The sequence below is a fragment of the Geotrypetes seraphini genome, chromosome 9 (assembly GCF_902459505.1).
Source record: "Geotrypetes seraphini chromosome 9, aGeoSer1.1, whole genome shotgun sequence".
Classification (NCBI taxonomy): Eukaryota; Metazoa; Chordata; class Amphibia; order Gymnophiona; family Dermophiidae; genus Geotrypetes; species Geotrypetes seraphini.
In genome coordinates, this window is record NC_047092.1 from 35,647,329 (window position 1) to 35,663,767 (window position 16,439).

Genomic DNA, 16,439 nt, shown 5'->3' on the forward strand with positions numbered 1-16,439 from the left:
ATTCCCAACCTAGAAAAAGCAAGTGTATCTTAAAGCATCTTCCAGAGTGGATTCTTTGAATCTATACAAATTCAGAGGGTCAGTGAGTTTCAAGAAAATATTCTATTCCTTCTCAAGCTCTTGCAGTTATTAGAAGCAACGCCATTACTGAAATTAGAATATGCTTTTCACAGTTAACTTGCTGTATGAAGAACGAAGAGAGTAACAAGGCAGTCTGACTTGGTATGGCATATAGTAAAATTTATTGAAGTTCTAAAAGAACCCAACATGACCAGGTTTCAGCTTTTGCTGCATCACAGATACCAGATCTTGAATAGGCAGTAATAGTTGAATTCCAGTAATTAATCACTAGTGTATAAGTGTATGTATACTGTAAAGATTAGCAGCAACAATACTCTCCGGGCTGATGCAGATGAAAACCAAAATGTGCTGCATCGAGTCTTGTTAGAACTTGAATAAAATTTACTGCATGCCTTATTGTATCAAATTGCTTTTTGTGTATACTAGCTTCTGTTCATTGGACTTGCTGGGACCAGCTTCTTTTTATCTCTAATTATGAAGAATGAAAAGAACATATTGCACTCAACAACAAGGAAACCAAGAAGAGGTGCTTTTACACACAGAAGTGCCTTACAAAATAATCTAAACATATTTAATCTGGTATAAACAGTAATCCACCATATCCTCAAAAGGGTTCCAAGAGGATCAAAAAATGTTTAAAAAAAAAAAACACAACATCAAACCAACAAAACAATCAATATCTGAGAAATACAATGCATAAATAAAACATAAGTCAGGAACCTAAATATTTATCATAAAGGTACATTTTTAAATGACAACAAAATAAAAGATAAGAGCCCCACATGGCCCCTTTTATCAAGCTGTACTATAGTTTTTGAGTGTGTATCGGCGCAGTAAATTCTCCAATGTTTATAGAATTCTTATGAGCATCAGAGCATTTACCTCAGTGGCTTGTGCTAAAAATCTCTAGCACAGCTTGCTAAAAGGGGTCCACAGCAATGTTCCCTCTAAGCTGAGCACATGAGCGATCGCTCACTATTTTCATTGGCATTGCTCATACTTTTTCTTGTGTCGCTCACTAAAAGATGCAGCGGCGGCTCCTCTTAAGATCCCCGACTGCATCGGACTTCCAACGCAGGTGGGGATCGTGAGAGGAGCCGCTGCAACGTCTTCAGTGGCGTACCAAGGAGGGGGTGGGGGGGCGGACCGCCACGGGTGCAGCCTTAGGGGGGGTGCACAGCCGGCCAGGTCCGGAAAATGATCGATTGCCAAGCTGTGCACCCCCCCTAAGGCTGCCGCTGGAGAGGAAGTTCGGGCCAGCCAATCGCTGCCTGGCTGGGCGGAACTTCCTCTCCGACGGCAGAATTGACGTCGGGGAAATGCTGGTCGGCCCGACGGTAGGAAGTAGAGAGAGCTTGGGGCAGCCGCGGTGGTGGCTTTGGGGCCTGTTTCCCCCGATGGTGGCAGAAGTGGCTTTGTGGAGGGTAGGGAGAAAGAAAGAAAGAAAGAGGGCAGGCAGGGAGACAGAAGGGAAACAGAAAAAAAGAAAGGGGGCATCAAGAGAGAAAAAAAGAAAGAAAGGGCAGGGAGAGAGGAAGAAAAAGTTAGGGGAGGGAAAGAGGTCTGGAGGAGAGGAAGCATACAGGCTGAAAGAAGGGAAGAAAGATTGGATGCACAGTCAGAAGAAGAAAGTACAACCAGAGACTCATGAAATCAGCAGACAAGGTAGGAAAAATGATTTTATTTTAAATTTAGTGATCAAAATGTGTCTGAATTTATATATGCTGTCTATATTTTGCATTATGGCCCCCTTTTACTAAACCGCAATAGTGTTTTTTAGTGCAGGGAGCCTATGAGCGTCGAGAGCAGCGCTGGGCATTTAGCGCAGTTCCCTGCGCTAAAAACTGCTATTGTGGTTTAATAAAAAGGAAGGGGGGTATATTTGTCTATTTTTGTATGGTTGTTACTGAGGTGACAATGCATAGAGTCATCTGCCTTGACCTCTTTGAAAAAAAACCCAGAATAGAAATGATAATTAACATTTTCTCAGCGTATAGTGTGCTTTGTGTTTTTTAATTTTATTGTTGGTAGATCATTTTGACTTGGTCATTTTAAAGTAGCTCGCAAGCCCAAAAGGTTTGGGCACCCCTGAGCTAGAGCGTTGAAGCTTCATGTGGCTGCTGTGAAGGTCATCTCTGACACAATCGGAAGTTGCATCAGAGACGACCTTTACGGCAGCCATATGCAACTACAACGCTCCGGCTGCTGTAAGAAGGCATTTTAGACATCGCCGGTCACAGGGCAGGGAGGTTTGAGTATTTAACCCTCCCATAATCTCATGGGCATTTGTCCTCCGCGCCAGCTCATAAATTTGTGGAGTATGTAACTTGTCGCTCATGCATATTTTTTTTGCACACACCTCATCAATCCTTAGAGGGAACATTGGTCCACAGTTAGGGTACAGCGTGAAATGAAAGAACCGTTCACAATCTTCTTATAGGGGTCCTTTTATTAAGGTGCGCTAACCGATTTAGTGCACACTAAAGATTAGTGCATGCTCAATGCTAAAACTCATTATATTCCTATGGGCATCTTAGCATTTAGTGAGCGCTAAATCAGTTAGTATACCTTAGTAAAAACTATAAAATTATCTGTTCAAACACACAAAAAACAAGAGGTTATAATAGATCCCAGGAAATGTAATACAAATAACAAAAATATCTAAGATTAATAATAAAAATGGAAAATGAATTATCTTTCACTTTTCATTTAGTTAGCTGGTTTTTCTTACAAAATTAATTGCCTTAGAGCTCCTTTTATCAAGGCGTGCTACGGGGGTTAGCGCGGACATTTCATCACGCGTTAACCCCCGCGGCAAGCCTAAAAACTAGTGCCTCATCAATGGAGGCGTTAGTGACTAGTGCGGCAGGCGGTTGAACGCGCGGTATTCCGCGCGTTAACCGTCTATCGCACCTTGATCAAAGGAGCCCTTAGTGCCTGATAGTCAGCACTAAATTTAAGGTGACATTTTAGCTCCAAATCTAGCTGGTTAGACTCACCTAAAATTCTCCTGAAAGTAATCAGCAGTAAATTTGTCTACTCGATTGGCTTTTGAAAACAAATTAGAGAATACTTTAGTGAATCAAATGTACAGCTTAAACCAGGGGCATTATTTGAACCTCTGGTCCTCTTAACAAGCCTTTCAGCCCTGAGGTTTTAATGGCAACCCTTTATCTATTTATCTAATTTGAGGAACAGGCTGCATTGGTGCTTACTATATAGATAACACAAAGATACCTGTGCAGATGTTGGCCTTTCCTGTGGATTCTCCTTTAGACACTTTTTGATTAGATTTTCAACTTCTGGCCATGGAGCACAATTGTATTCCTTCACTGGATCTAAAACATTTAAATATATGTTAGACCACATCTACATTTGAAGCCCAGTTTTACAGAAGGTTGAGTTGGGAATTGAAGGTATTCAGGTTTGAACAGCCACAGTTCCCTTTCTATTTGACGTCTTGACCACTATCAATGACTGCTAGGGATCAAGTGATGCCATTTTGAACCCAGTTTCCAACGGGGCTGGAAAAACTGGGTATCGCTCTTAACCTCCATTAGACATTAAGATATTCCTAGTAGGACCCCAGGGGTGGAGGTTTTCATGAGAAGGGGTTATGATTTTATTAAGAGTGTGGAAGGGAGATTTAAAGGAGTAATGTTTGTCAGGGAGTGAAAATGGGGCTATTCATATCAGGGAAATGTGGAAGGGGCATTCATGCGTAGATGTTCAGACTACCCAAACTATGCCCACAATATACTCCCTTAAAATCTGCATATACTGTGAATTTCCACAGGTAAATACTGGATTTTTTTAATTGCTATTTGCATGTGCAGCCGACCTACATATTTCAAAGCTGCTATTTACATGTGAAAAAGTTTCTAAAATAAGTATGTGTATTACATATGTGTATATATACTGTATATATATTTATAGATAAATAAACCTTAAAAGTGCTCAATCAATCCAAACAAAAACAAATCAGAAGACATTGCACTTGCAATTCTGACACTGACCGAAAAAAACATGATGGCTGTTGAACTAGAAATTGACCCATCAATGCTATCTTTAAACAGATGCTCTAAGATAAAATATCAAATGAGAACACCTTCAAAGTACCTGTACAATGTTAATATAACTTAAATGAATTAAAATTAAGCAAATGCCACACAAAAAAGTACTTACAATCTAGTCACCAGCTGAAAGAAGCGTGGACATAAACCATTGCTTCAGGGGCATTCAGTTATTAATCGATGTTCAATCCAAGCATCGCCAGCTGGTACATTCAGCAATTCCAACCTGAGCTTATGAATTTAAGAACATTTTACCATGTTTCCTTAGTACAGGGGTTCTTAACCTGGGATCCATGGATGGGTTTCAGGGGGGTCCATGAGGGTATCGGATAAAAATTAACATTTATATTCAGTATACAGCCCGGTACTATTGATTTTTCTCCCAGATAATGAGTATAGACGTAGTAATACTGGTAGTAAAAAACATAGTAGATCTGTTTTAATTTGCACAAGAGGATTGTATTTCATAATTATAATGAGTGGCCATTACTTTTTGCATAAAAGAGGAGTGGTTTTTTTTAGATTTAAAGTTTAATAATACTTTATGTAATATATGTAAGAGAATCAAATCTAAATCTACTTTATGTATGTTATATATGAATGAGAATCAAATAAATAAAGTAATTAGATTCATTGCATGCAAAGTTGGGTTTATGTGAACATTTCTGGGGAAGGGGTTCCATAGCTTTCATCAGATTCATAAAGGGGTCCATGCCTCAAAAAAACTGTTTAAAATTGCCAGCCATCCAAGGTCTGCAAACTGTGAACAGTGATTCTAAACAGATTTTTTTTTTTAAGTAGCAGCAAATAGTTTAGATGTTTTGAGAACAATGCATAAGAAACTGCATATGACATGAAGAAAATAAGTGATTCTGAAAAATTTTTGACAGTTTTATTTTCTTTAAAAACATATACACTGACTTTGAAGGAATTTAAGGTAGGCTGCACCATTAAGCTTGTCGCTCAGGTTGGAGATGCTGGCAAGTATAGATCTTACATCAGTCAGATGCTCTTCTCTCCGGTTGTCATTTTAAAATGTCCTTGAGCATCAATCTGTTTTTTAAATTTTATATTAGAATTTACCAGTTGGTGATGCTTGGATTGAATACAAATTGGGTAAAACCCTTTCATCATTTTATTTATACCCATGGTTTTACCAACTTCCATGCCTGGCTCTAGCTATGTTTTAAGTTTTACAAAGATTTTTTTTTATGATACTGATGTCCATTTTTTTAAGAATTATGTTCTTATATATAATTATTGACATTACTCCTCACTTTTATCAATTTGATGTTTATTAACATTATGTTGTGTGTGTGTTTATGCTGACAGTAACTGACCCCCTCTTTTACGAAACTGTGATAGCAGTTTCTAGCGCAGACAGTCACGCTGAATGGCCCGTGCTGCTCCCGACACTCATAGGAACTCAATGAGCATCGGGAGCAGTGCGGGTCATTCAGCACAACTCCCCGAGCTAGAAATTGTTATTGCAGTTTCGTAAAAGGAGGCCTGAATGTCCCTGAAGCAGCCTTTGGGAAAACATGGCCATGTTGGGCATATGTTTTTAACATACTGGAATGAGTAGAGTGATTAAGATTATCATTTCCAACAGGTCTGCATGTGAGAATGACTTTATAAATGGATGTCAAGTCATAAACTAAAACTGAACTCGGAAAAAACTAAATTCCTACTACTGGAAAGGGAAAAAAAACCTTCTCTCACAGAACTAGAAGTAAATACAATCAAGTACCCAATGCAAAGCACACTCAAGATCCTGGGAATTCAACTAGACAGAAACTGCACAATGCAGTCTCAAATCCACAAAATCATCCAAAGAGCTTTCTTCACAATACGTAACCTAAGAAAAATAAGAAAATTCTTCAACAAAGATCAATACAAGATATTAGTACAATCCCTAGTACTGAGTATTGTAGATTACTGTAACAGCCTATACCTATCATGCCCAAATTACATGATAAAACAATTACAGACAGTTCAGAACACAGCCCTCAGAATCATCTACTCACTAGGCAAATATGACCACATCACCAAAGCATACCTAGACTCACACTGGCTACCAATAAAAGCAAGATCCCAGTTCAAATTCTACTGTCTACTATACAAAGTAATACACGGAACAGCACCCAGCTACCTAAACAACAGACTACACCGTAACCTCTCACACAGATTAAGGAGAACTCAGAGCCTATTCACTCACCCCCCTCTCAAAGGAACACGACGAAAGAAACTATATGACAGCCTTTTAGCGACACAGGCAGCAAAAATCGATACTACCATCACCAATCTACTGACCAAATCAATAGACATTAAAACATTCCGAAAAGAAATCAAAACTCATCTCTTCAAAAAACACTTCCCATCATCATAACCTCACAAAAGTATTAGAAATTGCTCTCATGACTACCCTAACACCACCACCAGCAACACCCGAATCCGGACAGTATTATCTCTATTCGTCTAAACAGCAGAATCCGGACAATATTATCTCTATTCGTCTAAACAACCTTTCACTATCTACTATCTACTACCAATTTATCCTGGAAAAGTCCAGAACAACAATTGTAACTTAACGCATTCTTGATTATATGTACTGCAATGCTACTGGAAATGTCCAGTCCTCTAACTTGTAATCCGCTTAGAACCGCAAGGCACAAGCGGAATAGAAATCACTAATGTAATGTAATGTAATGTAATAAATTTGTCTCCTTAATATATATTTTGCAACCAGCTGAATATTGGGTTAATTATATACAGTAAAAACAGATAACCGGAAGTTTCAGAAAACCTCAAAAAAACAAATCCCCCCATTTACTAAACCACGATAGCGGTTTTTAGTGCAGAGAGCCACGCTGAATGCTCCGCGCTGCTCCCGACGCTCATAGAGTTCCTATGGGCATCGGGAGCAGTGCGCAGCATTCAGCGCGGCTCCCTGCGCTAAAACACGCTATTGCGGTTTAGTAAAAAGGGGTAAATATATATATATAGTTCCACAGCAATGCTTAAAAACTATTTATATTGACATGAAGAGAAAGCTATGGATAAACTATTTTCCATGCTCATTTATATCCTTTAAATATCTGTTCCAACCTCAGCCCTTCCCCCACATACTGAAACTATTTTATAACATTGTTCAGTAAAGATTCTTCTCACAGACAGGGGAAAAGCTCCTTTCTGAATCAGGCAGAAAACATCTCTTCCTGCTTTTAATTAAAAGTGAAATTAATATTTTGTGCCCATCCTACAAAGTGTGGAGCCAAGTTTACAAAGCTCTTAGTGAAATAACTGTGTGACATTAAACAACATCAAAGACAGAGAAAAATACAACCCACAAAATCAATATTCAGGTAAGACATTTTGTCACCAAAACAGCATCCTGTCCATGTGCTCAGTTCCTGACAGAACAGAACAAATAGAAAAGGATCACGCAAGTTCTCGTATGGAATTCAGAAACTCGTTGATGCTTTTCTACATGGGAAGGAATGCTAGCAGATATTAGAATCACTTGTAAGCCTTTTAAAAATTGCTTTAATTTTGTTTGTAAGAAATTATGGACCCCTTTTAGCAAGCTGCTGTAGTGCAGCTGCTGTGGGAAATGCTCTAATGCTCATTCGAATTCAATTCCTATGAGCGTCAGAGCATTTACTGTGCCTTTCCGAACTAAAACGCTTGATAAAAGGGGGCCTGAACCAACATGTAATATTTCTTACAATCACAGAAAGCTTTTTATCTGAATTTATCATTTTGGGCACAAAGGGAGAAATTTGAAACTGGCAATGCATGCTATTTTAGCATCTACTATATTCTGTCTTAAATTCCAAATAGAGAATGACACGGTGGCGGTTACCTGCGGCTAGCCGCGTTTAGCCGCGGGTAACCCGCCAAAACGGGGAAAGAAGGACATGGCCATTTACCGCCCCATGGAGCGGTGAGTGGTCTTATCTCCGCAGTGAGGCATCAAGGATCGCGCGGTCCCCGCAGCCCCTGCCCGACCGATCGATCTTAGCCAGTTCCCTCCCTTCACCTCACCTTAGTTTGCAGGCTTTCTTTTTCGGCGACCCGCACGCGCGGCTGCTCAGTGTTCAATTTTCTGCTCTGACTCAACCGGAAACAGGAAGTTGCAGCAGAGCAGAAGATTGAACACTGAGCAGCCGTGCATGCGCGGCTTTTTGGGGAAGTGTGCAGGTCGCCGAAAAAGAAAGCCTGCAAACTAAGGTGAGGTGAAGGGAGGGAGCTGGCTAAACGCTACCATCGATCGGGCAGGCGGGTGGGGGCTGCGGGGACCGTGCGATCGCGCGTGTTCCCGGCTCACATTTTTTCTTTGTGTTTCTCTGTGATCACAGGAAGTGCTTGCAACTTTAAAAAGCAGAATGGGAAGTAACAGCTCTGTGTATATGTACGAAGAAAACAAAAATCCTAGCACACATCTGCCCTTGAAGCACAATGCTGTTCTGTGCATAAAAATTAGTTTCATAAAAATTTTCTGTGTGAAAAAAATTTTCTGAGGCTAATATTTACACACAGAACAGCATTCTAGTTTATATGTAGGTGTGTGCTGTCACTTTTATTATTATTCTGATTTTTTGGACATGAACACAGTGCAGCTGCAATTACTGCAGAACTACTCATCTGTAGTTGCTAAAAGATTTGGGGCATTAAGACAGCTTAGAGCAGGGGTCTCAAAGTCCCTCCTTGAGGGCCGCAATCCAGTCGGGTTTTCAGGATATCCCCAATGAATATGCATGAAATCTATGTGCATGCACTGCTTCAATGCATATTCATTGAGGAACTCCTGAAAACCCGACTGGATTGCGGCCCTCAAGGAGGGACTTTGAGATACCTGGCTTAGAGTTATTCAAAATGGGAGTGAAAGGGAAAAGGATTCTGGGCCAAGGGGATGAAGACGGAAAGAAAAACCCACAGCAGGAAAGAAAGGGGAGGACAGACAGGTGAGCCAGATGAAGGAAGCAGGGAGGGGAAGAAAGAGGGAAAGAAGTTAGATGGGGTTGAAAAGAAGAGACACACTGATATGGAAGAGGAAGATAGGGGAAATCTGGACACAGGAAGGTAACAGAAAGAGGGGAAATTATGTGCATGGAGCATAGGGACAGAGACATAAAGGGGACATGCCATGGAGATGGTATATGGGCACAGGGGGGGGGGGGGGGAGGCAATGGCAGATACATAGGGGAGATATTAGAAATGGAGAAAATAGGAGCACAGAAGCGAGATGGTTTGTGGGGATGGGACAGGGACCGAGCTCGTAGGCTCCAGTGGCTTGCACAAATTACATTGTAACGTGTCACGAAAATAAAAGGGAGGAAGGTAGATAGTTAGGCCACGTGAGAGGAGCTGAAGGGTGGTAGAAAGGAACAGATGGTAAAGGAGAGAGGGAAGGGTGGTGGTGGAAAGGAATAGAACAGACATTGAAAGAGGGTAGAGAGGAACAGACCCTGAAGGGAAATGTGGAAAGCAGAGTGGGGAGAAGATGCTGGAAGGGAAGAAGACAGATGCCAGACTATGGGGGAGCGGAGGGAAGAAGATGGGTGCCAGACCAATGGGGGGGGGGGGGAAGGGAGAGGCACAGTAACAGCAAATGGAAGACGCAGAGAGAAGACACACAGTGGATGGAAGGAATTGAATGAGAAGATGTGGAGAGCAGAAACCAGACAACAAAGGTAGAAAAAAAAAATTCTATTTATTTATTTATTTTTTGTTTTCGGATAAAGTAGTATATTAGTTCTGTTGATAAAAATTTATAAACAAAGCACTGCCAGCTGAACATCTCTTTCTCTAGTTCAGCAGCAGGAACTTTGATTTATAAGGAAGGAATAAGCTAAATATTGCAGTACTAAGGCTTATATGGATTCTGCAGGGACGGTGACGGGGCGGTGAATGGGATGGCAGTGACGGTGACGGGGCGGTGAAGGCGATGGCGGTGACGGGGTGGTGAAGGGAATGGCGGTGACAGGGACAGATTTTTTCCCCATGTCATTCTCTAATTCCAAACTCTTCTCTCTTAGGAACACTGGAAATCTATAGCAACTTTTCATAAGAACTGCAGAAAATGCAGGTTTTCTTAAAAAAAATAGCCCAAAACACTAGTTGAACCTCTTCACTCCTGTAATTTTCTGGTACCCCATTTCAATGCTAAATTCATTCAAGTGGAATAAAATTCTGTCATTGTCATATATTCTGCTTTGCCGCCCCCTCCCCCCTCCAGCTCTCAGTGACATCATACACTGCTCCAAAGGAGAAAATGAAAATTTGAAAAGGCTTGTTTCATTTATTTGCACAATTTACTAAAAGCACAATACACATTTTAATTAAGCTGACTTCTGACAGGATTATATTGAAACAAATATTAATAAGCTTGAAACCTGCAGACTAATGTTAGATGAAATATTACAGGTAAATTTTCAAAAACCATTCAAGAGTGGGTTTTCAAAAGAAGTGTCCACAAAACTTTGGGAGTTAGCTAGATAAAGCTAGTTGGTTAAAACATACCCTCTAACCAGTGGCGTAGTGAGGGTGAGAGATGCCTCTCCCTCACCCTCATCTTGACCCCCACCCCCATCTGCTCCTTCCCCGCTCCTCCTCTTCCCCCATACCTTTTTAATGGTTGTGGTCAAGCAGCACCCCAACCTGCTGCTCGCACCAGCATCGGCCCTTCCTCTAACATCACTTCCTATGCACGGATCCAGGAAGTGACGTCAGAAGAAGAGCAGACGCTGGCACGAGCAGCAGGTTGGGGTTGTTGCTCGTGCCACAAACGTTAAAAAGGTACAGGGGAAGGGAAGAGAAACGGCAAGCAGTTTTCCCTCATAATACTTTTGATAACAGAACAGTCTTCTAAAATATGGCTTACCTGGTAATTTCCCATGGACAGCTAGTTCATCAAACTCATTTGGAAATTTAATGCTTTCTACAAGTCTAGCTCCTGCTGTTAAGATATCATACAGAAGTAAACCAAATGAATACACATCTGCTTGCTGATTGTAGATAACATTCCCTTTGGCAACTTCTGGTGCACGGAATCCTAGAAGGAAGTTCATCATTAAAATATATCAGGTAGATTGATAAATGGATGTGAAGTGGCAAACATAACTGTCTTAACTGACCAACTAAATTTAGCAAATTTAAATCCTAATTCATTAAATTGTGTCCCTTCCCCCCCCCCCCTCTTTTACAAAAGCATAGCGCGTTTTTTAGCGCCAACCAAAGCGGTAACAGCTCCGACGTTCATAGATTGATACCTTCTGCATAGCGTGTGGGCTTGGATTCACTACTCACTTGTCCAGAATGACACACCTATTGTACTAGAATGTTTGGTTAATGGAATAGCTCAATTTATAAAGGTCATTCTTCATTGTACTATCCATAGCTGAGCAATAATTTGTTTTTGGTGAATCAAAACATGAAAAACCATCCTCTCATCTGTGGCCTAAAAAGGACCTTGTATGGTGACAAAGAAAACATGAGCATCTTGTACCACTTAATGTCACAGATAGAAAGATTTGGGAAATGCGAGTCATTAGCTCAAAATACGATGCATAGTCAAACATGGTTCTGGGAGTGATACATATTATGTGAAGTTGCTTACCTGTAAAGGGGGTTCTCCATAGATAGCAGGACCTCAGTCGGATCCCATGTGTTGGTGCTCTCCCCTAGCAATAGTAAGCTTTTGGCTTACTGAGCATGTGCAGGGACTCTCACCTTCAATGGCTCCTCCATTTGTTACTCAATTTTGTCTCTAGCTGAAAAATATATTTTAGAGGGGAAGATTGGAGGGTAAATGTGTCTGCATTCCCCTGTTGTCTATGGAGATCCCCCGTTACAGTTAAACAACTTTGGTTTCTCTGGAGACAAGCAGGGTAGATACAGGCACACTTGTTGGTGAGTCCCAGGTTACTTCTTGAAAAAGGGAGGTGGTGGTAGATCAAGGAGCAATTAGATTCTGGATGACCGATTGTTGAAAATGCATGCTTAGTGCTGTGGTTTGTTCTAAGCAGGAAATTTCAGCAAAAGTGTGAATTGAGGACTAGGTTGCCGTTATGCATATGTTCTGTACCAGGGTCAAACGGAGTCATGAAGAAGCTGTTGCTTGGAAGTGGTGTGTGTTAATTCTGTCAAGAAGTGAGTGACGTGTTTCAGAGTCACAGAACTCTATGCAACAGGAGATTCAAAGCAAATGGTTTGTTTGGAGGCTGAAGATCTCGATCTGGCCGGGTTGTAAGAGTTAAAAAGCTGATTGGAGAACTGTGGTTATCCTAAGATAGAAGGGTAACTCTCCACTGGAGTTCTGGGTATGGGTATGCAGAGGAGGTAGAAAGGATAGAACAATGGCTTGATTTGGGTGGAATCTTGAACAACCTCAGGAACAATTTTAGGTGCGCATAAGTCAGCCATGTTTAGAAAAGAATTGAGGGTAAGGATAGGCGGTCAGTAGTACTTGGAATTCAAATTCTCTTCTTGCCAATGTGATGGCTTTGAGAAAAGTTACAGTCCTTATGAGGTACAAAAGAGAAGTAGTGCACAGTATATCAAAGTATGCAGTTTTGAGTTATTCCAAAACTAGCTGAGATCCCAAGGCGTTGGCGGGTTACCAAGAGGTGCAAATAGATTGTTTTTCTACCCTCTGGATGAAGATAAGACAGATATCACAGATTAGTGGAGGCATACTAAAAATGCCTTTAGGCCTGCAATTGACAATAGAGGAGGTAGTTCAGTAGATGTGGTTATCAGACACGTGAGGGGAACCATTGAGAATAGATCTCACTGACTGAGAGACTGGAAAGGTGGCTAGAATGCTCCTTTCAATATTCATCCAGTCAGGAGGAAGCCAGGCAGGTTAGGGTAAAGAACCTGACCATTATATACACATGAGGGAAGAGAAGTGGGTTCCCACAGGAAACAATGGAGAAGCTAGAAGATCTAGAAAAAAAGGAAACTAGATTTTTGGGGGGTCATGAAGATGAGATCAGGATGAGACATGTGGAGACTCATGACTTTCAGAAGGACCCTGGAGATAAGCAGAAATGGTGAAAGGGAGAACCAGAGATGGTCTGTTCAATGGATGGGGAAAGAATCCTGTGTGGTGTTTTTATATGCTGGTCAGAGTGAACAAAAGCTATTGTGTTATCTGGTGTAACAAAGAGTGAACAAAAGCATTGTGTTATCTGGTGTAACAAAGAGGACTATCACTGAGGTGCATTCTCTCCCTAAAAAGCCATTGAAATACTAAGGTATCGAGGAACTATCTGTGAGGATTGAATTTGTAGCTGAGCGAATCTGCTGTCACATTTAGGTGGCCTGAAATGTACACCGACTCTAGGTCTGCTCGGAGGGATAGAGGAAAGTGCTTGAGGTGGTAGGATCCTCTGCAGAGGTGCAGGGATCTTGAACTCTCCAGATTGTTGATGATTCTTAACATATGGAAGCTCAGAGTCACCCCTGTAACCGTATCAGGAGTTCTTGCCCGTATGACATGCTGTTGCTAGGTTTTCAGGAGTCTGTGGACAACCATATTGGTTTCTCATTTCCTAAATGAATTAAGAGGTATTCTGGCAGACCATTGGGTGATGACAACTGTGACAGCATGAGTGAGAGTTGAGTACAGAGCTTCCACAGGTAAAACTTCTGATGGCTTCCAAGGTATAAAAGACTGTATAGTGCTCTAGGTGATGAATGCAGTAGAAATTGTTTGCAGGGCTCGATGTTGTGGGGTGAGAGCAGTGGTCCTTTTACTGGTGATCTGGCTCTTCTCGAACTGTGCTCCCCCCACTCTCACTGAAGCTAGATATGGGAGGATGGAAGAAGCCGATGCTAAATGGTCTCCTGATTTTACTTCCCCCTGTAGTGCCTAACCTGAGCCCTGGGGGGAGGAGGGAGTTTGCTAGTGATTGGGGTGCTTACCTTTCCTTGGAGACTGCTATTGTTTTGAAGTGGAAGAGAACTGTGCCTTGCCCGCAGGAGTCTTGCCAATCTGAGAGAGTCTGCAGTTAGCTTTTACTTCTTTGACATGGGATAGGACCGCAAGGCCGAGACCAGGCCCATGGGAGCCTTCCCCATCTGTGCGTGGCACTTCGCAGGAGCAGGTTAAGAGTTACTGGCCTGAACTGCAGCTGCTGTGGCAGGAGGCAAAGGGAATATGCTCCATTGCAGCTCCGATATTTGGTTTCATCCCAAAGCAGCCACTGTCTTTTTCCCTCAATGAGCTGATGTCAGCAAAGGTGATTCATCTCCCCCTAGTGGGTCAAAAGAGGACCCTGGGGGGAGAGAGCAAGAACATTGGGAACCTCATCAGTTGGTACTTGCTGCTTCTTCAACAATGTGGGACGTTTAATACTGTCTTGGACCGGCAATATCAAGGTTGGAGGAGATGGGGTGTCGCATCTATTGGCCTCCATGGGCATGTAACCTTGAATGGAGTATTCTGCCATCTGTTCCCAATAAATTGAGTGTAGGGATCAGCAATTCATCTCCCCCAGCGGTGCTGAAACAGGGCCCTGGAGGGAGGATGCAAATATCGCTGTCAGTGGCTAAGACAGTTTTCATGGTGAGCTGGAGGATGTTAGAATAAATTACTGCGCTGCTGGTCACTATGATCCAAGTTGGTTCTAGTGCCCCGTTTGTTTTGGCAGCAGAAGCTGTTTTTTTTTTCTTTTCCCTGATGTACACTAGATAGTTGTTGTTTGTTTGTTTTTTTTGGTGGGGGGGAGTTAAAGAAGAGAATATTTTTTTTCTTGAGCTGTGAAGAATATTTTTTTTTTAACTAAAAGAGGAGGCTACCTATTCCTAGAAGAGTTCTATTATTAATAGGAATTATTTTTTGGGAGAGGAGAGATCTGCGACCTGAGGAGCGGATAAAGAAAAAACTGAGTAACAAATGGAGAAGCCACTGAAAGCGGGAGTCCCTGCACATGCTCAGTAAGTCAAAAGCTTACTATTACTAGGGGAGAGCACCAACACACAGGATCCGTCTGAGGACTTCACCAACAAGTGTACCTACTCCTCCCCTGCTTGTCTCTGGAAACACACATATCTGAAACTTTGCCATCAAGATGTTTTGGTTACTTTTTTCTTCCAGAGATTTCCTAAAATAGAGCATTCTTCCATATTCCTACCTGGTGTGCCTTCTGAAGTTTTAATCCCCATCCTGCAACAATATTGAGCAATCCCATAATCTGCGATCTTTGCAATCACTGCTGCATTAGGATAGAAGGTAAACAGCAGGACATTGTGAGGTTTCAAGTCACGGTATATGATCATAGCTGAGTGGAGATATCTGGTAAGAAAAGGAAATTAAACAAAAACTGCTCTTTCGATGAACTTTTTGCATCATAACTGTTCTCTAGACTGAACATAAAAGTATTAAAAAAAAAAAAAAAAAGAGCACAAACCATGATATCCACAGGAACCAATCAGGAATTCCTTCTAAAATACTGTGATTTATGATTTGATCATTGAGGAGGAAATGTATATGTAGACTACAGCAATGAGTGAACTGTTCAAATATGTAGGTGACACAAATATATTCAAAGCAGTTAAAACACAAGCAGATCACAAGCAGAAAGAGCTTTCCCAACTGGCACAGCTGACAACAAAATGGCAGATGAAATTTACAGGCATAGTTGCTGATATGCATTACTGCATTCAAACACATTATATGGGGACCTAGTAAAAGTAGGTACGTGAGTAAAATAATGTGCTTTATCTGTTTTGACTCAAGCTAAACCAGTAGCATTTTAGTAACTATGCCTGATAATGTGGAAAAGTGCAAAGTGAAGTACATTAGTATGAACAAGAGCACATTAGGGAAGAATAATCCTAAATTTACTGATATAATGCTAGGTTCCATATTAAAGGAAACCACGCTGGAAAATTAAAACTTGAATTCCTTTGGTTTTTGCTTGTTTAGGGGCTCTTTCACTAAAGCTTAGAAAGCACTAACAAGAATTAGCGTGTGGTAAATGCCCATAGCTATAAAATAGGACACACAGCATTTAGGCCCTGATTCTGTATAGGACGCCCAGGAGAGCTGTCCTATACAGAATCGGTCCTACACTAAACCCCGATTCTGTAACCGGCGTCCATGGTACAGACGCCGGTTAGAGAATCGGGTTAAATTAGACGCGGCCGCTATACTTATGGCAGCAAGGGATCTCCCTGCTGCAATATGTGTAGCGGCCGCGGTCGCGGCCACCTGTCCCATCGCAGACAGGAGGATGCCCAATCCTCCTGACAGAACCCCCCTGGAACCCCCCT

The 16,439-nt window shown here is 41.6% G+C and overlaps 1 protein-coding gene across 1 annotated transcript in view; it reads right to left on the reverse strand.

Annotated features, from left to right (window-relative positions):
• The window catches only part of LRRK2 (leucine rich repeat kinase 2), a 253,679-nt gene that overhangs the window by 42,080 nt on the left and 195,160 nt on the right, over positions 1-16,439 (reverse strand). Inside the window, 3 exon segments of the mRNA XM_033958543.1 lie at positions 3,319-3,419; positions 11,041-11,211; positions 15,299-15,459. Of these exon segments, the coding sequence (XP_033814434.1) occupies positions 3,319-3,419; positions 11,041-11,211; positions 15,299-15,459 (433 nt within the window).